This window comes from Heterocephalus glaber, unplaced genomic scaffold (assembly GCF_053883595.1).
Source record: "Heterocephalus glaber isolate CG9 unplaced genomic scaffold, H.glaber_assembly_v1.0 deba00001504, whole genome shotgun sequence".
Lineage (NCBI taxonomy): Eukaryota > Metazoa > Chordata > Mammalia > Rodentia > Bathyergidae > Heterocephalus > Heterocephalus glaber.
The window spans coordinates 6,485,850-6,509,682 of NW_028258324.1; the positions used below are offsets into that span (position 1 = coordinate 6,485,850).

The window sequence follows — 23,833 nt, forward strand, 5'->3', positions numbered from 1 at the left end:
AGGTGCCTCATTAAAAACGAAAAAGATGATAAATAATACCTGGTTCATAGAATAGTTGCAACAACAAAGCGAGGTGACAAATGTGTCTGGAACACAGAGTTCACCACTGTGGCAAATAACTGAGTTCACTATTAAATTATTTATATGATGCCTGAAACTATTTTTGATGGCTCCTTTTTTCCCATTTAAAAATAACCTCAATATGAAATAAATTATTCAAGTCAGGGAGAATGTTAGTTCTTTGTTTATTCTTATTAATTTTATTCAAAATCTTGATCTTGTTCTTATTGTGATTTGTGTTAACTTCAGGGAAGCCCAGGAAAGAGAGGGAGCAAAGGTGATCATGGAGCAAAAGGTCTGAGGGGAGATCTGGTAAGTGCCAGGGCTGTGGGGCAGTGTCAGGGCTCCCTCCTGTAGCCCTGCTGATTAGGGAAAGATGTTTCCATTTTAATGCACTACAAAAGCAATCCTGATTTTAAAACATCACCATCTAATTGTCATAGAATTTTAAAAGCAGGTACCTGTGCTGGATACTCTTCATACCTACAATCATTCTTTTTTATTAATAACATGTTTGCAGTACATAATAATTACATGCTTTGGGGGTATAGGTACATGTTCATAACACATCTTAAATCTTTTTTCATCACTTCTCCCCTACCCCCCTCCTAACATCTCTGGATTCCTTTCCCCTTTACAAAAGATCTATCTTCCTGTTTCCTATTATTTACATTTTGGGTTTCTCATATATAAGAGAAATCATGTGACATTTAAGCCTATGTGTCTGATTTATTTCACTTAACATTATGGTCTCAAGGTGCATCCATTTCCTACGAATGACTCATTTTTCTTTATGGCAGAGTAGTACTCCATTGTGTATAAATACCATATTTACTTTATCCATTCATCTGTTGATGGACATATAGGGTGCTTCCAAGATTTAGCTGTTATGAATTGTGTTGGTATAAACATGGGTGTGTATGTATTTCTGTAATATGATGTCTGTAAAATGACATCTTTAATTCTTTTGGGATGATCCCTAGAAGGGGAATAGCTGAATTGAATGGAATTTCTATTTTTAGTTTTTGAGGAATATCCATATTGATTTCCATAGTGGTTGTATTAGTTTACATTCCCACCGACAGTGTAGAAGGGTTCCTTTTTCTCTGCAGCCTTACCAGCATTTCTTTCTGGATGGAATCTCTGTTTTAATTCCTACTTCTCTAATGGCCAGAGATGTTGAAAAAATTTTTGTGTATTTATTGGCTATTTATACTACTTCTGAGAAGTGCCCATTCATTTCAGTTGCCCATTTCATTATTAGATCTTTGATTTTGGGAGATCTAATTTTTGAAGTTCTTTATATATTTTAGATGTTAGTTTTCTGTCTGAGGAGTAGCTGGTAAAATGTTTCCCATTCTGTAGGTGCCTCTTCACTCTGTTGTTTACTTTGCTGTGTAGAAACTTTTAAATTTGTTATTCCATTTGTTGATTCTTGATGTTACTTCTTGTGCAATTGGGGCTCTGTTCAGAACATGTTTGTCTGCACCTATGTCTTCAAGAAGTTTACATATTTTTACCTTCCAGCAGATTTTGTGGGGGGGTACTGGGGATCAAACTCAGGACTTTGCACTTGCCAGGCAGATGCTATGCCACTGAGCTACATGCCTGGCCCTAGCAGATTGTTTTTGTTATAAAATTTAGATCTTTGATCTATTTTGATTTTAGTTTAGTGCATGGTGAGAGATATGGGGTTGGATCCAATCTTCTGCTTATGGATAGCCATTTTTCCCAGCATCATTTTTTAAAGAGGCTGTCCTCCAGCATATTTTTGGCTCTGTTGTCAAAGATCATGCAGCTGAATGTGCCTGTAATTGTTTCTGCATCCTCTATTTTGTTCCAGTGATCCACATGTCTGTTTTATTTTTTTATCAATACCATGCTGTTTTTATTACTGTGGCTTTGTGGTATAATTTGAAGCCTGGAATTGTGATGCCTCTTGCTTTGCTCTTGTTACCTAGGATTGCTTCTGCTATTCTGGGTCTCTTCTGTTTCCAAATGAATTTTAAGATTTTTTTCTGTAGTTCTGTGAGGAATGCTATTGGTATTTTGATTGGAGTTGCATTAAATCTGTATGTCAGTTTGGGGAGTATGGCCACTTGATAATATTGGTTCTTGGGAGAACAGTGGATGTCTTTCCATTTTCTAATGTCCTCTGCAGTCTTCTTTTTCAGAGTACTGTAGTTTTTGTTGTAGACATCTTTCACTTCCTTGGTTAAATTAATTCCTAAGTGTTTCTTTTTCCTTGATGCTATTGTGAATGGTATTGTTTTCCTAATATCTTTCTCAATGAGTCCATTTTTGTAATACAGGAACACTGTGATTTTTGTGTATTGATTTTGTATCCTGCTACTTTACAGAATTAGGTTATTAGTTCTAGGAGTCTTTTGGTAGAATCTTTTGGGTCTTCTATGTAGACCCAAATGTTGTTTGCAAATAATGATAATTGGACTTCTTTCCTAAACATATTCCTTTTATTTCTTTTTCTTGCCTGATTGCTCTGGCTGATGTTTCAAGAACTATATATTGAAGAGGAGTGGTGATAGTGGACTTCCTTGTTTTGCTCCTGATTTTAAAGGGAAAGCTTTCAGTTTTTCCCCATTTTATATGATCTTTATAGCTTTATCATTTAGAATCATTCTGATGTTGTGGAGTGATAGAGAAATTCTAATCCACTCCATTTTCTTCTTTCTGAGGACTTCAGCAAATGGACAGAATGGGGAACAGAACCTTCTTTCTTTCTTCCCCTAGTCTCTAAGAGTCTGTCTCGCTTGAGACTATCAGCCTCATTTCTCTGAATCCAAGAATCCAGGCAAGACTTTTTCAGGCAAAACTTATGAGAGGAAGATCCCTGCCCTCCCAGGGAAAACACGCAGTTGAATAGGTATGACTCCCTCCAGACAGCCTCCCATCATGGGGAATTGGCCAAGTCAAGAGCATCATCATACAGTAGGATTTTCACCACTATGCACCTCCAAAACCTTAATGAATTAGGTCTTAGGTTTTTAAAACAATGTTTACTGAACTTTTTGTTGAACTGTAACATATATCAGAAATATGTACAACTGTATGATCAGCTACCTAGGTAAAGAAATAAAACATACCATTGTCCCAGAAGCCTTCTTCATGCACAGTCTAATCCACCTTCCCTGAGGTAATCACTATTCCAGCACCATAAATTATTTTTACCTATTCTTAAACTTTGATAATTGAAATCACTTGCTGTGTGCTCCTCTCTTTCTGGCTTCTTGTTCTCTAATTTATACTTGTGAAATTCACACATGCTGTTGTGTATAACAATTGTTTCTTTGGTCTCATTGCTTTATAGTATTCCATCATGTGACTGTATCATGATTTATTTATCCATTCTGCTACTGTTTGATATTTGGGTTGTGCCTAGTTGTTACTTTTATAAATAGTGCTGCTATGAATATTCTTATTTATGTCCATTAGTGGATTCTGTACACATTATATTGGATATATACTTTAGGAGCAGAATTTCTGGATCAAGACATGTATGCCAAGGGCTGGAGATTTAGCTCAGTGGTTTCACCACCTGCTGTGCAAGCACAAGGACCCAAGTTCGATCCCTGGTACCAAAAAAAAAAAAAAAATTGAATCAAGACATGTATACCTACATTCAGCTTAAATCTTTACAGTCAAAGTATTCTCAAAAATGTTTGATTCATATTTCCCCACCAATGTACAATGGTTGTGTACTACATACTCATCAGAATCGCTACAGTTTACAAAAGCCGACAACACCAAGGGCTGATGAGGATGTGGGAGAACTGGAAATCTTATGGGACTTTTTTCTTAATAGATCCTCCTCCAGTGTATAATGTATCATCAGAGAAATGAGTTAGTGTAATATGTATTGACAAATGTAGATACTAAGTATGCAATGAAGATAACTTTATTTAAAATGTAGAGGAATTTGCACTTGAAGAAAACATTGCTTAGTGACTGACATGTTAAGTCTGAACTGAGAATTTTCAAGCAACTTCAAAGTGTCTAATTTAGAACCAAAATAATTCACAATAAAGATAGTTATGAAATAGTTGTTTAAGTAAACAGACATTTCAGTCTGTGAAATGAAAAACAGAAGTTCATTTGAAATATTGATACACATTTTCCATTAACTGATCAGAACCTCCCAATTGTCTGCTATAGAGCGTGATAATATAGTAGTTTTAAAAGAACCTTAATGATGTAAAATGATTTTTTCATTTTAAAAGAAATGATATGTGACTTCAAGATAGCTGAAAATTCAATTTGCCAGAGTGTGTGTGATGTGTTATCAACTATACTAATTTTTTTTGTATTAAATTCTTTTATTGGTACATTGTAGGTATACAACACAATTACATTTCTCATTGGGAATTGTACCTTTACATAATGCATCTTGGTTCTTATTTTTTCCCCATTCCTAGCCCTCCCTTCACCCCCTCCACCCTTCCCGATTTACAAAGACTTTATTTCCATTTTTTCCATTTCTCATCATTTTTCCTTTCCCTTCTTTCCTTTCTCCTGCCCCTCCCACTACCCCTACCCCTTTGGACCTTTTCTTCCTATTTTACATTATCGATTATTCATTCTAATCATTGGTACATTTTAGGTATACAATGTAATGACATTCATCATTGGAAATTTGCACCTTTACATAGTCTCTCTTGGTTCTTATTTTTCACTGTTGCCCAGCCCTGCCTTCAATCCCTCCAGCCCTCCCGATTTACAAAGATTTTGTTCCTATTTTTCCATTTTCTCATATTAATCCCATTCCCTTCTATCCTTTCCCCTAGCCCTCCCACTTCCTTCCCCTTTGCCCCTTTTCTTCCTATTTCACATTACCTATTATACATTTAGTCCCTATTTACACTTTCAGTTTCTCACACCAGAGAAACTATTCGGTATTTACACATGTGTGTCCTATTTATTTCACTTAAGAGTATCACCTCAATGTGCATCCACTTAGCTATAAATCTCTCTAATTTCTCATTTTTATGGCTGAGTAGTACTCCATTTTATAAAAAAACCACCTTTTCTTTATCCAGTCTCCAGTTGATGGGCATTTGGGCTGTTTCCAAGTTTTAGCTATCACAAACTGCACTGCTATGAACATGGGAGCACATATATCACTGGGGTATGATTCTATTAACTCCTTGGGGAAGATCCCCAGCAGTGGAATAGCAGGGTCAAATGGGACTTCCAGTCCTAGTTCTTTGAGGTATCTCCATACAGATTTCCATAGTGCTTGCACCAGTCTACACTCCCACCAGCAGTGGAGCAGGGTTCCTCTTTCCCCACAGCCCCACCAGCATTGGTTATTGGTTGATTTCATGATAGCAGCCATTCTTTCTGGAGTGAAGTGGAATCTCAGGGCTGTTTTCATTTGCATCTCTCAAATGACCAGTGATGTTGAACATTTTTTTCATGTATTTATTTGTTATTTCTACTTCTTTGTCTGAGAAATGTCTGTTCATTTCAGATGCCTATTTTCAGATTGGGTCTTTAAATTTGGGAGGTCTGATCTTTTTAAGTTCTTTATAGATTCGAGATAGTATACCTTTGTCTGAGGAAGAGCAGGTGAAGATTTTTTCCCACATTGTGGGTTTTCTCTTCACACTGCTGGTGGTTTCTCTTGCTGTGCAGAAGCTTTTTAATAAGAAGAGATCCCATTTGTTGATTGTTTGTGCTAGTTCATGGGCAACTGAGGTTTTGTTCATAAAATCTTTTCCTACACCGATGTCTTCAAGGGTTCTACCTAACCTCTGTTCCAACTTGTTCAGAGTTTCTATTTTAATATTTAGATCTTTAATCCATTTTGATTTTAGTTTAGTGCATGGTGAGAGATACAGGTCTAGTTTTAATCTTTGGCAAGTTGAAGCCCAATTTTTCCAGCACCATTTATTAAAGAGGCTATCTTTCCTCCAGTGAGGGTGTTTGGCTCCTTTGTCAAAGATGAGATGGCTGAGTGTGTCTGGCGTTGTTTCTGCATCTTCTAATCTGTTCCACTGGTCTTCAGGTCTGTTTCTTTGCCAGTACCATGCTGTTTTTGTCACAGTATCTTTGTAGTAGAGTTGCAGGTTGGGGATTGTGATACCCCCTGCCATGTCTCTGTTACCTAGAATTGCTTTTGCTATTCTGGGTCTCTTCTTGCTCCAAATGAATTTTTGGATTGTTTTCTCGAGGTCCATGAAGTATGCTGCTGGGATCTCAATTGGAATTGCATTAAATCTATATAGCAGTTTTGGAAGTATGGCCATTTTCACTCTATTAATCCTTCCTACCCAGGAACAGGGGATGTCTGTCCATTTTCTGATATCATCTTCAATCTCTCTTTTCAGAGTGCCATAGTTTTCAGAGAAGAGGTCTTTGATTTCTTTCGTTAGGTTGATTCCTAGGTATTTCAGTTTTTTGGATGCTATTGTGAAAGGAATTATTTGCCCTATTTCTCTCTCAGTGAGTCTGTCATTGGTGTAGAGGAAAGCTATTGATTTTTGTGTGTTGACCTTGTAACCAGCTACTTGACTGAATTTGGTTATTAAGTCTAGAAGACTTTTGGTGGAGTTCTTGGGGTCTTCTATATAGAGTATCATGTCATCTGCAAATAATGACAGTTTGACTTCTTCATTTCCTATCTTTATTCCTTTTATTTCTTTCTCTTGTCTAATTGCTGTGGCTAATGTTTCCAAAACTATATTGAACAAGAGTGGTGATAGTGGACATCCTTGTCTTGTTCCTGAATTTAGTGTGAAAGATTTCAGTTTGTGACCATTTAGTATGATATTGGCTGTTGTTTTTTCATAGATGGCTTCTATCAGTTTGAGGTAGAGACCATCTATTCCAATTTTTTGTAGGGTTTTTATCATAAATACATGTTGGATTTTGTCAAATGCTTTTTCTGCGTCTATGGAGATAATCATATGGTTTTTGTCCTTGGCTCTATTGATATAGTGTATTCCATTGATTGATTTGCTTATATTGAACCATCCCTGCATCCCTAGGATGAATCCCACTTGATCAGGGTGTATGATCTTCTTGATGATCTTCTGCATTCTGTTTGCCATTATCTTATTAAGGATTTTTGCATCTATGTTCATTAGTGAGATTGGCCTATAGTTCTCTTTTTCAGTTGGGTCTTTCTCTGCTTTGGGGATCAAGGTGATGCTTGCTTCCAGGAATGAATTTGGGAGTATTGCTTCCCTTTCAATTTCATTGAAGAGTTTAAAGAGTAGTGGCAGCAGTTCCTCTCTAAATGTCTTATAGAATTCAGCAGTGAAGCCATCAGGGCCCAGGCTTTTCTTAGTTGATAAGTTTTTAATTATGTTTTCAATTTCATTGGTTGATATTGGGTTGTTCAGAATTTTTAGGTCTTCTTTGTTCAACTTTGGTAATTCATATGTACCTAGGAATCTGTCCATTTCTTCTGTGTTGTCCATCTTATTGGCGTATAGGTTCTGGAAGTAGGTATTGATGATCCTCTGGATTTCTGCTGGGTCTGTTGTCATTTCACCCTTTTCATTCCTAATTGCATGGAGTTGGGCCTTTTCTTTCCTTTTCCTGACAAGGTTGGCTAAAGGTTTGTCAATTTTGTTGATTCTTTTGAAGAATCAACTCTTGCTTTCATTGATTTTTTTGTATTATTCTCTTAGTCTCCATTGCATTGATTTCTCCTCTAATCTTTATAATTTCCTCCCTTGTATGAGCTTTGGGGTTGTCCTGCTCTTCTCTTTCTAGAAGCTTGAGGTTCAGCATCAGGTTGTTTAATTGGGATCCTTCTGTTTTCCTAATATATGTATCCACTGCTATAAATTTCCCTCGTAAGACAGCTTTCATTGTGTCCCATAGATTCCATTATGTTGTATTGTCATTGTCATTTAATTGAAGGAACTGTCTGATTTCTTCTTTAATTTCCTCTGTGGCCCATTGGTTATTCAGAAGTATGTTGTTCAATTTCCACATGTTTATGAAATTTTTGGAGTTTCTTTTGCTATGGATCTCCAATTTCATCGCACTATGGTCTGATAAGGTACAGGGGATAACTTCAATTCCTTTGCACTTACTCAAACATGTTCTGTGTGTCAGTATGTGGTCTGTTTTGGAGAATGACCCATGTGCAGCTGTGAAGAATGTGTATTCTGATTTTGTGGGGTGGAAGACTCTGTAAACATCTGTTAAGTTCATTTGTTCAAGAGTTCGATTAAGTTCTAGTATTTCATTACTTATTTTTAGTCTAGTTGATCTATCTATTTGTGACAGTGGGGTGTTGAGGTCCCCCACTACAATTGTGTTAGTGCATATATGACTTTTCATGTCCATTAGTATTTGTTTTATATAGTTGGGTGCACTAGTGTTTGGTGCATAGATATTTATGATTGTCATCTCTTCCTCTTGGATTCTTCCCTTTACAAGGATGTAATGTCCTTCCTCGTCTCTCTTAATCAGTGTTGGTTTGAAATCTACTTGATCTGCAAAGAGGATAACTACTCCTGCTTTTTTGGGGGGTTCCTGTTGCATGGAGTATTGTTTTCCACCCTTTAACTTTCAGTCTATGAGTTTTCTTTTGAATTAAGTGTGTTTCTTGTATGCAGCATATTGTTGGATTTTGCTTCTTGACCCATTCTGCCAGTCTATTTCTTTTGATTGGTGAATTGAGACCATTAAAGTTGATGGTTATAACTGAAACGTATTGACTTGTCCTTGCCATGACTTTTTCTTTTTGTTGGGTTCTCCCCCTTTACATTTAATTTTTTGTCATGCCAGATGGGTTCATTCTGCTTTGCTTCCTTGTGATCCTCAGTGTCTGTTCCTAGGCTATTGTGTAAAATTCTTTGGAGTGCTGGTTTGGTATTCACGAAGTTCCTAAGGTGCTCTTTGTCATGAAAGTATCTTATTTCTCCATCCATTTTGAAAGATAGTTTTGCAGGGTACATCAATCTGTGTTGGAGGCTGTTTTCTTTTAGGGCTTGGAATATGTCACTCCAAGCTCTTCTTGCCTTGATGGTTTGTGTTGAGAAGTCTGCTGTGATTCTGATGGGCTTTCCTTTGTATGTGATTTGTTTCTTTTCTCTGACTGCTTGGAGAACTTTGTTCTTCTGTTGTGTTTCTGGAATCTTAACCATTATATGCCTATGTGTAGATTTTTTTTGATCAAGGCTATTTGGAGTCCTATATGCCTCACTTATCTGTATGTCAAGCTGTTTTCCCCTGCTTGGGAAGTTTTCTGCCATCATTTCTGTGAAGAGATTTTTTTATGTCATCTCCACTCTCTCCTGTTTCTTTATTGAGCCCAATCAGTCTTATGTTATTGTTTTTTGCATCATCTAGCAGCTGCTGGATTGATTTCTCATGTTCTCTTATAATTTTGAAGCACTTTTTCTTTTCTTGGTCACTAATTGCAATCTTATCTTCTATATCTGAAATTCTGTCCTCACATTGGCTCATTCTGCTGTGTAGACTTTCAGTGGAGTTTTTCATGTCCTGGAAATCTATTTGCATCTGTTTTATGGATCTCATTTGTTTCCTATGTTGGGATTCCATTATTTTCTTGAGCTCCTCTCTACATTTATTAATCATGTCTTGCACTAGGGGCACAATTTCTCCTGTTATCTGAGAAATTATTTCTGATTTCATTTTTTCCAGATCCCGTTTTGTTCCCAGTTCAGTGGTTCCAGGTGGTTGAGTATCAGAGTGTTCCATCTTTTCCATCTCATTTCCATTTGCAGTTGCTGTAGGTGATCTGGAAGTCTGGTTTTGAGACTTATTTAAGTGTTTTCTCATTTCGACTGGGGCGGGGGGCTGTTAGCCCCTCCACGGATTACCTCCTCTGAGCTGGGTGAGGTGGCCCAGGGGCCGCGAGCAGCGGTAGGGTTGGTGACCCCAAAGCCCTTTCCTGTGGGCTGGGAGCAGCCGGAGGGATGGTGGTCGGGAAACCCCTTCCTCTGGACCAGGAGCAGTGGGATGGTGGCTCAGAAGCCCCTTCCTCTGGGCCAGGAGCAGCGGGACAGAAGGTGGCCCAAAAGCTTCCTCTGGGCTGGGAGCAGTGGGACGACGGCTCAGAAGCCCCTACCTCTGGGCCGGGAACAGTGGGACTCAGTACCTTGGTCTGGTGGTCTGATGTCCTCTGCGTCTTTGTATTGTGGTGGCTGCCTGTCTGCAGTGGGGTGATTCGGTGTCTTCTGTGCGACTCAGGACCTCGGTAGGGCATGCACAGACCTGCCTGTTTGTAGTGGGCTTATTGGGCATGTGTTCTGCGTGACTGGGGACCTCAGTGAGGTGTGGGAAGATCTGCCTGTGTGCAGCGGGGTGATTAGGCATCTTCTGCGCTACTCAGGACCTTGGTAGGGCGTGCACAGACCTGCCTGTCTACAGCGGGCTGATTCGGCGTGTCAACTATACTAATTTAGATGATTTTTCGATACACAACAATCCTTCCCACCCACTTAGGAATATGTATCTGAAATTTAAAACAACTCTGTATTTAATGTGTGGTTTTAGAAGGTTGCTATTTCAAGAAAAATTTGGGAAAGCAAGATTGATAGAATAACTAGAACACACATGATCAGATTATTCATAGGAATACATGCAAATGTCACAAATTCCTGAAAATCTAAGCTTATCCAGTTAGAATTTCTGATCATACAGAAGATTGTTTGGCTTTATGGAACTTCCTGTTTTTTCATGTAATGGTTGGGGAAAACTGAGTTAAATCATTTATCTGATCTATGGAGGCTAAGAAGCTTCATCTTTTGACAACATCAATATAAAAAGGCCATGCTTAATCACAAATTTGTGTTAAAGGATTTTTTTTGTCTAGTTATACAGATTATAGAAAATCTAAACCTGTTTGTACTCACATTGACAAATTCATCTATATACAATTTAGATTGGTTTGAACAGTAAAATGTGCTGATGTATAATTCTTTTTTAAGTTATCTCTTCAATCAAATCCTTTAAGGTTGAACTATAATAAGAAACTAATATGTTCAATGAAATAAAATTCTAGACTTTACCTTCATTTTAGTTGCTTGCAGTTTTTTTACCAAAATACAATCTTCTAAGTATTAACTTTAGGTATACTTTTCTTAGAGTGTTTAAGAGACAAATATTTAAACTTAAGGGGAGGAAATTAAAATGTAAAAAGTAATTTGGGTACATAAGGGAAGGTAAAATTTCCATGTACACTTTAGTAATATGAGTTACATAGAATAAATTCCAAGTTCATCTTTAAGTGCAAAAACTGTTTGCTTAAAAGGCTTACTAAGTATCTGGAACAATGATATGTCTCTGTTGGTGATTGCAAATTACTTACTGATTGATGAAGGTAATCTGGGCTGTATCAGCAGAACGGCCTGACAGCTGGCACTCAGCAGGTCTGGATAATTGTTGCCTCCTCTAGATTCATTGGAGCATTGACTAAATTGACTTGCTCAATTGATTTTCTCAGCACCATGGAGTCACAGCTCTGTCTGTGGTCCTTATAGCCAAGTTAGAAGGCTTTTGGACTGGCCTGATACTAATAACATCCCCCAGCATGTGCCTTTTTCAGAAGTTCCTCCTGGAACATTTGCATGCATATTGAGAAAATTCAAGATTCTAGAATTCCTTGAAAACCATAAAAGTATGGGCGAGTATATGGGGAGAGTGTATAGGGACAGCCAGGTGTCCAGGAAGAAAAAAGAAAGTGTGGCAGGGGCAATCCCCACATCCATGCAGTGTGTTCATGTTACTCTGGTGGAACCATCATCAGTGTTGGTTGTCTTCCCACAGGATAAAAAAGTATAGTTTACTTGTTCTCAAGAGCAAATCTGCCTAGGCACTGAGGAAATGTGGAAAAGCTAGGAGGAGAGAAGCTAGTAGCAAGAAGGGGTACCTCCAGACGCTGGATAAAAAATGTTAACCACACAAGTCATGTCACCCTTGTTTTTCCCTTGGCTGCATTTCCTATGCTGAGCTCTGGTGCCACCCCCAAGCTCCAACACATACACTCACCTAAACTCTCTATTCTCATTCTGCCAATGCCAAGCAGAGGAGAAAGAAAATATGTGTGAGCCACTTGTAATTTCAATCTATTTCTGCTTTGTCTTGTCAGATTTTTGAGGGATAGCTAAATGTGTTATATGTAAGTTACATTTTTAAGAAAAGCAGTTCAAAATCTTTTAATTTTTCTTTTTCTTTATTCTTTTTAGGGAATTCCTGGATTTGACAATATAATACAAGGACCCAAGGGCTTGAAAGGAGAACATGGAAGACAAGTAATTACATGGGCATTTGAAAGCAAACTTCTCAAATGATGCCATTACTGTGAGGCTCAAGTTCTTAGTATCAGAATGGGAAATGCCTGATAAAGATTTTGGTATCAGAGTGTAAATACTTGGTAAAGGAAAACTATTAGGAGCAAAAAGATCTTTTACTTCTGCTTATCTACTATTCTCAGATTCAGAAAAACATTCTCTTCTTATTTGGGGTGACTTGCTTTACTAAGCCATGTCCTTGAGATCTTCATTCATGAATACAAACATCTAAACTCTAACTTAAAATGTAGGACCAGCTGACTTAAAAAACAACAACAACAACAACAACAAACACTGCTAGCAAAAAACTTTTGGCCTTCTCAGTATCTAGAGGACATAGTCCCTAAAAAGACATAGTATTAATGTGATAAAAAGAACAAAATCTGGTAGAGCTAAATGGCCCATACCTCCAAGGCAAATCTCTTAGTACTGATCTCATGAAATCTTATAAGTCACAATTTTTTCAACTTAACCTTCTTTTAAAGATTTTTTTTTAAAAAAAATGATTATTTGAAAAAATGTGTTTCTCTGGTTCCTCTTGATGGCAAAGGTCCTTTTATAATTCTACCCAGGGAAGGAGTCTGATATGGTGGAAAGAACTTTGGAGACAGGCCTATGTCCTGACTCAGGCTCTATCTCTTGCTAGCTTCATGGTCTGGGGCCACTTTCTACAAACTTCAATTTTTTCAATGCAAAATAGGGTAAAGAATGTATATTCATATGTTCCAGACTCATAAATTATTCTATACTTTTGCCTCTTGGGAAGACTTATAAGTATTTTGAGATTTAACCCACAGTGTGGTATTAACATACACAAGTTAACCAAAGAAGAAATCCAAAGGCAGAAATTCAAACCAGGTATAGTCATTCCTGACACATAGCATGCTATACTAGGGTGACACAGTGGGGACAGTTTGATTTGCATACTCTGTGACACATGCCCCAAACACAAGTTAGACAGTGATAATGAGCAGATGAAGCCACGTTGTGGGTGTTTCGTCCTGCTGTTCCTCAAGGCCCAAATGGAGATGTGATTTATGAGCAGTGGAGGTTAATGCCACTTTCCAAAGGAAGAGCGCTGTCCTCCCCAGAGCACAAGCTGATGTTGAAGAGAAACTGTGTCGATGCTGTGTAACTGCTTCATGCATCTATTTGTTCCTTTGACAGGGTAGAAGAGGCTGGCCAGGTCCCTCTGGAACACCAGGCTCCAGGAGAAAGACAGTAAGAGCCCAAGACCTTCTACACAGAGAGAACATGATTCCAGTAACTTATATTGTTATGAAAATGATTGATTGTGGGAAGTAGGTGAGATGGTTCTAGAGAGGGTCATTATCCTGTGTATGCTGACCTAGGGTATTGCTCAGGATAGGACTGGTAAAAGGCTTGGGAGAGTCCCTGAAACTGAGGGAGGAAAGTGCTGGCTGCAGGGAGATTATGCCTCAGGAGTGAAATTAACAAAGCAGCCAACAAGGGAAAAGGGTCAAAATTTGGCCTACTTGCTAGGCTAACTGAAGCTGCCAGTGATGTCATTTTAAGTCCAATTTTATGACTGTTAAGAAAAGTCAGTCTTGGTATAGGCATATATCTGAGGGTTAAATTAAGTTACTTGTGATAAAATCCTTTGCAGTTATTTTTTTGTTCTGTTTTGTGGAATTTTAAAAAATTTTTGTGGAGGATTTAAAAATGCTTACTTGAAAAAAGTTTCTGTGCTTGACTGCTTAGAAAAGCACAGATTATAAAAGATAAACTTTACCCAATAAGGAGAGATAATTTTCATGAATTCAACAAATTCACTAACCTGTGTTAGAGTCTAAGTTAAGCCTATCTTGTCTCATTTTGCAGCATTTTTTTTTCATTATTTAATTCTCCATCCTCCTCCAAGTTCCCTCCAAAAACATGTTTTAAAACTGGCTGCCATGCTCCATCAAGAAAATAGTTTTGGATTTTGAAACATACTCATCATCTTCGCAAGGCAGCGAAAATGGAAAAAAAGACAAGAGTCCACATTTAAAACACAGAGAATTTGCTGGCTAGGAAAGCATTGTACTAATGCTATTTTAATGCATATAAAGATAAAAATTCATTTACTATTCATTCACTTTCTAAAAGGGTGTAGCAGGCTTACATACCCTGGAAAATATTTTCAACTTAAAGAATATCATCCAGGAAATTCTGGGATAGGAGTGTGTGAGTTTATGGTTTTATACCCTCTAGAGGCTAATGCAGCATGACTATGTATTATTTAAACCACATAGCTCCCAAGAAATGGGGCCTCATCTTGGGTTATAGATTCAGCTGTGTTAGTCAGAGGTAAAAGCAGGGCTTCCTGCTTTTAAAAATGGCAAAATCAGTGTGTTTCCTATATTATTCCACTCCTGTGTAACTCACCAAAAACAAAAGAAATGAAAACTAGGGAAGCAAACAATGAAGCTTCAAGTCACAAATAAAGACAAATAATGGGCAACTATGCTTAAATTTGGACCCCAATGAAGAACAGTTTGGAGAGCTAAACATAGAATTTAGATCTTGAGCCAGCATCAGAGTTCTATAAAAGTAACTTCCAGGGTCCAGAAGGATCTAGTGAGAAAACCCTAGGAGCACTATAGATTTTGAGAGGGACAAGAAATATCTCCGAAGCAACACGTTGGCAGAGGAGGCAGAAGGGATGAGGAAGTGAAAACTATTCCATTTGTTATGTGCAGCTAGCAGCCAAGGCCATGGAGGCTGCAGACAACGAGAAAAGCAATAGTGACCATCACAATATAGAAAAACTGGGGGAGGGGGGAGCTTTGGGTGAGGAGTCTCTTAATTGGCAAAAATTGGAGGAAGATGTAGCCCTGAGGTGAAAGAAAGAATCTATCTGATAAAAATGTATTTGAGATAATGTGGCTGTGTCAACGCTCTGGCCCAATCCCAGCTCTAACTCCCCATGAGTTCTTAGGCAAACAGATGCCTCTATTCAAATATGGTTAATGATCAGAAATGTTGCCAATCCTTATGAATCAACCAGATGATTAATAATCAGAAGCTGTGAGAAAGGGAAGAAAAGCCATGACCAAAAGACAAATGAACTCTGAGGAGGAATTAATTATTTAAGGAAAAAAGTAGAATCCTGGTTAATGGTTTTTCAAAGTCTCAAAGAGAGGAAGACAACACTATTGTTCCTTAAAAGTTCAAATAATTAGCAAGGCTATTGAAGGTGTAGGAAACAAACAGGCGGCTGTGCTTAGGGAGCAACAGAAGGAAAATTTAGAGATGTAAGGAACAGTAGAAATATCATCAACTGACTTTTAGTTCCTTTTAATTTTTCTTCTATTCAAGTAAAATTGTAAAATTTTAATTTTAAATAACATTAATAGCATAACCCCCTTTTAATCAAAAGTACCACTATTTAGAATTCTACCTGTAAAAGTGCCATAAGAGGATGTCAGGAATCATAATTACCAAATGTTAATAATAGCTATTTCTATATAGAGGATTTGGGGTAATTTAAAAATTTTTATTCTGTGTATTTTCTTCAATCAATTATTTAAAAAATGAGCATGTATCATTTTTATAGTAGCAGTAAAGTCAGCTTTTAAGAAAGAAGAAAAATCTATACAATTCACTGCAAAATTACAAAATGTAGATAGATACTGGACTGAGGATGTAGCTCATGGTAGAGGACTTACTTAGTATCTTCCAGGTCTTGGCTTGATCCCCACCACCACCAAAATATTAAAAATGTAGGTAGATAGGAGCATTGAGGGCTCCTCAGAGCAATAAGATTCTGCTGAACTGGTAAGTGATTGGAGGATAGCCACGCTAGGATGTGGCATGCCCAAAAGTGAATAATAGATAAACCAATCTGACCTTTATTCATTCGACAAATATTTATTGAACACCTGTAAGGCACCAGAAACTCCACTAACTACCAAGGCTACAAACTCAAGACATGATTTTTTTTTTCTTTCAAGGGACTCAGGATACTGTTACAGAGCATGATTTCTCGATCTCAGTACTATTGGCATGAGTCAAATCATTCTTGTTGTGGGGGACTGTCCTCTGAGTTATCGGATGTTAATAGCATCCCTGACCTCTACTCCTAGGTGTCAGTAGCACCCCTGATTTGTGACAACAAGAAATGTCTTTAGGTTTTTCTAAATGCTTCATGGGAAAGTAGAGGAAGGGCTCAACCCCCTCTTCCAGTTAAGGATCACTGATGTAGAGGAAGACAAGCCTGCAGGGTTGTTACCAGTCTATACCAGGAGACTGTCCTAGGGTGTAGGTGGGGAAAATAGGAGTTCTGGCTCTTTCTGAACCAGACTATGCTGAGAATTAGAGTACATTTTTGTGCCAGTGATAATGAGAACCAACTGTAACCTCAAACCAAAGCATGGCTTCATGCCTACCCAGTCTAGCACTGTTAGTTATGCTCTGTCTCTTTCATTCCTCTTGTCACTACTTACAGGCACCTGAAAGTGCCCTAGGATAGTCAAGTATCATTGTGAATGACATGTCATTATGATTCAATGTTAATGTGATGTTTTATCATTAAGAATGTCCTGCTTCATTCATGTTGATTCTCTGTCCCAAATCAGTCTGTGCCTATCCAGAAAATCAGGCCCTGATAAACATCCAGAAGTCAGACCATCTGTGACCAAGTATCTGAGTATCTTTGGCTCTACAATGTCATCCTCTTGGGTCCTTTTGGAGAGATTTTTCTTCTTGATATGTCTAATCACATTTGCTTTCACCATAAATCAGGTCGCCTATGTGTGTTATCAGACAGTCACCAGCCCTTGGGCAAATGCTTGAGACTTGAGATCTCATCTTTCCCATGCAAAATATTTTAAAATGTTAGATAAAATTGCAAAATCATCTTCAATTTTCTTCTTTTTCTTTTTCTTTCTTTCTCTTTCTTTCTTTCTTTCTTTCTTTCTTTCTTTCTTTCTTTCTTTCTTTCTTTCTTTCTTTCTTTCTTTCTTTCTTTTCTTCCTTTCTTCCTTTTCTTTCTTTTTCTTTCTGTCTCTCATATCTGCCAAGGTATCTCTCCCATGACTTTAACTTGGAGTTTAAATCCTAAGCAGCCATTAGCAAATGTGCTAAGTGACTGTTTCTAAATAGATAGGTTTATTTGTGTGACTGGTGGACTCAAATCTGTATCCTCCATTAGCCTTATAAATTCCTGACTAGAGACAAGAGCCAGATTTTGCTCACTATGACCCAATCCAATATCTTGGAAGAAGCAGGGACTCAATAAATATATGTTGTTCTGAGTCATTTTAATCAAGCCCTTTTAAAATCAAACCTTAAAGACACAAGGGAATAAATGTCTTTTAATGGTTTTTCAAACATTGTGACAGTGAACCAGAGGAAATTTTTTTGAGATTAAAAGAGTTTTTATTGAAAATAAGGAGAAAGAGAATAGCTTGTGGATTTCCAGGAAGGTTCCCAAATGGGGTGGCCACATGGCCCATCTAATCTGGAGCTAATTATAGATAAATAGAGCACAGGAATTGCTCGATTGTTTGGTGGCTCTGTGGATTTAAAATGACCAACTGGGACTCAGGCTTTTAACCCAGTTCTTTGACACGTAGTGTTTACAGAAAACTAGAGAAATATTTTTGAATGTGAAGGTCTGTTCTACATTTCTTAAATTATGCTGGAAGCTCTTTAGTTTGCTGGAATGTAACATTCCTTTCAGTTCCTCCTGTTGCAATTAGACATATCCATGTAAAGTCTTGTCTGACCATGTGTATTTCATGCTCTAAGAGTCCCAGTGGCCTCTGTTAAATGTAGTGCAACAAAGCCTTCAGCCTAGGCTTTTCAACCTAGTAACCCCACTACTTCCCTCTCTTCTCACATTCTTGACCCAAATGACCTTATTGTTTCCACCAAATGCACTTTCTGTTTCCCTGCCTTTACTTTATCACCTAGGTTGTACCCTCTACTGGAAAGACTTCTTATATCCTCACCCTGTAAGAGTTCTACCCATCCTCTGAAGCCATTTTCAAAACACTTTCTTTCCAGGGAGATTTTCTGTGTTGATAATTGCTTTCTTTGAAACTTACATCTCCATCTTCCTCATTCTTACAGCACTTCCCATACTTTGCTCTGTCAATATTGGCATTATTTCTCTCTCCTCTCTGAAACCCAAAAAGTGCAGGTCTCCCAGGGTCATAACTGTGTGTATGATCTTCATGCTTCATGATTGCCATCTAATGTACTTTAAAGGATAGCAAATATTTTTCTCAGTGAAAATATTTACTTGTACATGTTACTGGTACATATTTTTTTGAATGAGACTGAAGTGAATTGAATTGTAACAGACAAAAACAGACAAACCCTTGTGCTAAAAGAGTGGCAACATCTTCTTCCCTCTGACAGAGAAAATTTAGACTTACATCTTCAGATGCCTTATCAGTGTTTGAAAGAACTAGAACTATTTCCACAAACACAGTCTTGTTACTTTCATAACAATAGATTTTAAGATACAATTAACAGACTTTAACCCCATCGTAGAATACCTCAAATAAATTTCCATAAGGACAATGCTTTTTGCTGTTTATTGGATACTGTAAATCCTGAACATAAATTTTGCTATAACCTTACTAAATGATTTCAAATGAGATAATAAAATGTCATTGTCTCTTAACTTACTTATCTATGAAATACTGATATAGAATATACCTAGACCCCTAACCTTAGGTTGAGTAGAAAGTCTAACTGATTGTATGACACCATAATTTTGATAAGATTCATATGTTGAATTGAGTAAGTTTTGAATGTTTGGGGTGATTCATTTCTGACAGGTAAGCATATTATTTGGATTTTTAAACATAAAAGTAGGTTGGCCATCTTGAATTTATGAACTTAATCTATTATGAAGTTCAAGGAGTCAATTCCCCCAGTTTTTCCTCTGCCTTTTGGCTATTCTGTTCCTGATTTCTGGTTTACTTGGTACTGTTTGGGAAAAATAAGAAGAAATAAAATTCAAATCAGTCAATTATGCTGCTGCTATACAGCTCTAGTAAGTTTAGTGGAGGACAAATTATTGACCATAACCTGTACTTATAAGTATCTGTAGGTTTCAAGTGTCTATGATTTCAATTATCGGTTACCCTAGGGTAGAAATTCAGAGTTGGCAACATATTACTTTCATGGTGCAATAGATAATCAAGTGTTTTCCATGGAAACTATTGTTTGGATCAGTGTCTTAAGGTACCCATTACTACTTTATGTCAAATATAAGCAAGATTTTTTCTAAATTAAGAATATCTACTTTTTCCCCCCTTTACTTTAGACAACTCGTGGCAGAAGAGGACATAAAGGCCCACAGGTCAGTGATTTTTTTTTCCTTAGATTCTTTTATTGGTACATTTTAAGTATACAATACATTTACATTTATCTTTGGATACTTGTACCTTTACATAATATATGTTGGTTCTTATTTTTTCTGCATTTCCTGTCATCCCATCAACCCCTCCACCCTTCCCTATTTACAAAGACTTTGTTTCCACTTTTTCCTTTTCTCATAATTTTTCCTTTCCATTTTTTCCTTTCCCCTACCCTTCCCACTTTCTCTACCCCATTGGAACTTTTCTTCCTATTTCTCACTGAATTATTCATTTTAATTATTATTTACACTTTCGGTTTCTCACACCAGAAAAACTATTCGGTATTTACACGTGTGTCCTATTAATTTCACATAAGAGTATGGCCTCAATATGCATCCATTTAGCTCTAAATGTCTCTAGTTTCTCATTCTTTATGGCTGAGTAGTACTCCATTTTATAAAAAAAACACATCTTTATCCAGTTTCCAAGCTTTAGCTATTAAACACTGTGCCGCTATAAACATGGGCACACATATATCGCTGTGGTATGATTCTTTTAATTCTTTTGGAAAGATACCCAGTAGGGGAATAGCTAGGTCACATGGGACCTCTAGTCCTAGTTCTTTGAGGTATCTCCATACTGATTTCCACAGTGGTTGCACCAGTCTGCACCTCCACCAACAATAGAAAAGGGTTCCCTTCTCCCCACAACCCCGCCAACATTTGTTATTTGTTGATTTCTTGATAGGAGCCATTCTTTCTGGGGTGAGGTGGAATCTCAGTGTTGTTTTCATCTGCATCTCTCGAATGACCAGTGATGTTGAACATTTTTTCATATGCTTATTTACTGGTTCTACTTCTTTGTCTAAGAAATGTCTGTTCATTTCAGATGCCCATCTTTGAACGAGGTCTTTATATTTGGGGGGTCTGAGTTTTTTCAGTTCTTTATATATTCTACATAGTAGTCCTTTGTCTGAGGTACTGTTGCCAAATATTTTTTTCCCACATTGTAGGTTGTCTTTTAGCTCTGTTGGTGGTTTCTCTTGCAGTGTAGAAGCTTTTTAATAAGATGAGATCCCAATTGTTGATTCTTTATGCTAGTTCATGGGCAACTGAAGTTTGTTCATAAAGTATTTTCCTGTGCCAATGTCTTCAAAAGTTCTACCTAACTTATCTTCCAAAAAGTTTAGTGTTTCTGTTTTCATATTTAGATCTTTAATCCACTTCAATTTTAGTTTAGTGCACAGTGATAGTTATGAGTTGAGTTTTAATCTTTGGCAGGTTGAAATTCAGTTTTTCCAACACCATTTATTAAAGAGGCTATCTTTCCTCCAGTGAGGATGGTTGGCTCCTTTGTCAAAGATGAGGTGACTGAGTATGTCTGGAGTTGTTTCTGCATTTTCTCATCTATTCCACTGATCCTCGAGTATGTTTCTTTGCCAGTACCATTCTATTTTTATCACAGTGGGTTTGTAGTATAGTTTCAAGTTGGGGATTGCAATACCCCTTCCATGTCACTGTTGCCTAGAATTGCTTTTGCTATTCTGGGTCACTTCTTGTTCCAAATGAATTTTTGGATTTTTTTCTCTAGATATGTGAAATATGCTGTTGAGATTTCAATCAGGATTGGATTGAATCTGTATAGCAGTTTTGGAAATATGGCCATTTTCACTATGTAGGTTCTTCCTCCCCAGGAACAGGACATGTCTTTCCATTTTCTTATATCCTCTTCGATCTCTTTTTTCAGAGTGCTGTACTTCTCAATGTAGAGGTCTTTTGTTTCCTTCGTTAGATTGATTCACAGATATTTCATTTTTTTGGGATGCTATTGTGAAAGGAATTGTTTCCCTAATTTCTCTCTCAATGAGTCTGTTATTTGTGTACAAGAAGGTTATTGATTTTTGAGTTTTGACCTTGTATCCAGCTACTCTACTGAATCTGTCAATTAAGTCTAGAAGTCTTATGGCGGAGTTTTTTGGGTCTTCTATGTAGAGTATCATATCATCAGCAAATAATGATAGTATAACTTCTTCCTTTCCTATCTTTACTTTTTCTTTTTCTTTTTTTTTTCTTTTTGGTGCCAGGGATTGAACTCAGGACCTTGCACTTGCAAGACAGGTGGCAGAACCACTGAGCTAAATCCCTGGCCCATCCTATTTTTACTCCTTTTATTTCTTTCTCTTGTCTAATGTTGTGGCTAATATTTCCGGTACTATATTGAATAGGAGTGGTGATAGTGGACATCCTTGTCTTGTTCCTGATTTTAGCATGAAGGTTTTCAGTTTTTGACCATTTAGTATGATGTTGGCTATTGGTTTTTCATATATAGCCTTAATCAAGTTCAGATAAAGATCATTTATTCCAATTTTCTGCAGGGTTTTTATTATGAATGGGTGTTGAATTTTGTCGAATGTTTTCCCTGCATCAATTGAGATGATCATACGGTTTTTGTCCTGGCCTCTGTTAATACAGTGTATTACATTTATTGATTTACATGTGTTGGACCATCTTTGCATCCCTGTGATAAATCCGACTTGGTCAGGGTGTATGATATTCTTGATGACCCTCTGTATTCTGTTTGTCAGTATCTTGTTGAGGATTTTTGCACCTATGTTCATTAGGGAGATTGGCCTGTAGTTCTCTTTTTGGGTTGGGTCTTTCCCTGGTTTTGGAATCAAAGTAACACTTGCTTCCCAGAATGAATTTGGAAGTATTGCTTTCTTTTCAATTTTTAAAGAGTAATGGTGATATTTCTTCTCTAAATATCTTGTAGAATTCAGCAGTGAAGCTATAAGGGCCTGGGCTTTTCTTTGTTGGCAAATTTTTAATTACGTTTTGAATTTCACTAATTGTAATTGGAGTGTTTAGAATTTTGTATCTTTTTCATTTAACTTTGGCAATTCGTATGTATCTAGGAATCTGTCCATTTCTTCTGTGTTTTCCATTTTATTAGAGTACAAGTTCTCAAAGTAGGTATTGATGATCTTCTGGATTTCTGTTGGATCTGTTGTGACTTCAACTTTTTCATTCTTAATTGCATGGATTTGAGCCTTTTCTTTCCTTTTTTTGATAAGGTTAGCTAAGGGTTTATTGAATTTATTTATTCTTTCAAAAAAACAACTCTTTGATTCATTGACTTTTTTGTATCATTCTCTTAGTCTCTATTACATTGATTTCTGGTCTGATCTTTATAATTTCCTCTCTTGTATGAGCTTTATGTTTGTCATGTTCTTCTTTTTCAAGGAGCTTGAGGTTCAACATTAGATTGTTTATTTGACATCTCTCTGTTTTCCTAATATTGGCATTCACTGCTGTGAATTTCCCTTGTAAACTGCTTTCATTGTCTTCCATCGGTTCCTGTATGTTCTACTGGCATTATCATTTACTTGTAGAAATTGTCTAATTCCTTCTTTAATTTTCTCTGTAACCCATTGGTTGTTTAGGAGAGTGTTATTCAATTTCCATGTGTTTCTGGGGGTTTTGCAGTTTCTTATGCTATTGATCTCCAATTTTATTGCACTATGGTCTGATTATATACAGGGGGTAACTTCAGTTATTTCGCATTTACTTAAACATGCCCTATGAGCTAGCATGTGATCTATTTTGGAGAATGAGCCATGTGCAGCTGAAAAGAATGTGTATTCTGATTTTGTGTGGTGGAACACTCTGTAGAGATCTATTAAATCCATTTGTTCAAAAGCTTGGTTCAGTTCTAGAATTTTGTTTTTCATTTTTTCTCTAGATGATTGGTCTATTTGTGGCAGTGGAGTATTGAGGTCCCCCACTACAATTGTATTAGTGGTTATTTGGTTTATCATGTGCCTCGCTTATCTGTATGTCAAATTCTTTACATCTGTCTGGGAAGTTTTCTACTATTACTTCTATGAACAATTTTTTATGTCATTTGTACTTTCTCCTGCTTTTTAGTGGACACCTATCAGTCTTATGTTATTCTTCTTTGCATCATCTAACAGCTGCTGGACTGATTTCTCATGGTCCCTTACCATTTTGAAGAAATCTCTGTTTTCATGGTCACTAACCACGACCCTGTCTTCTCTATCTGATATTCTATCTTCACATTTGCTCAATCTGCTGTGGATACTTTCAATGGAGTTTTTAATCTCCTGGATATCTCTTTGAAACTGTTTCATGGATTCCA

At 37.1% G+C, this 23,833-nt stretch overlaps 1 protein-coding gene across 2 annotated transcripts in view; it reads left to right on the forward strand.

Annotated features, from left to right (window-relative positions):
- Positions 1-23,833, forward strand: part of Col6a6 (collagen type VI alpha 6 chain) — a 166,845-nt gene that overhangs the window by 71,124 nt on the left and 71,888 nt on the right. For both annotated transcript variants that reach the window (XM_087186151.1, XM_087186150.1), the window contains 4 exons: positions 310-372; positions 12,252-12,317; positions 13,524-13,577; positions 19,642-19,677. In XM_087186151.1, the coding sequence (XP_087042277.1) occupies positions 310-372; positions 12,252-12,317; positions 13,524-13,577; positions 19,642-19,677 (219 nt within the window). The remainder of the gene's footprint in view (positions 1-309; positions 373-12,251; positions 12,318-13,523; positions 13,578-19,641; positions 19,678-23,833) is intronic.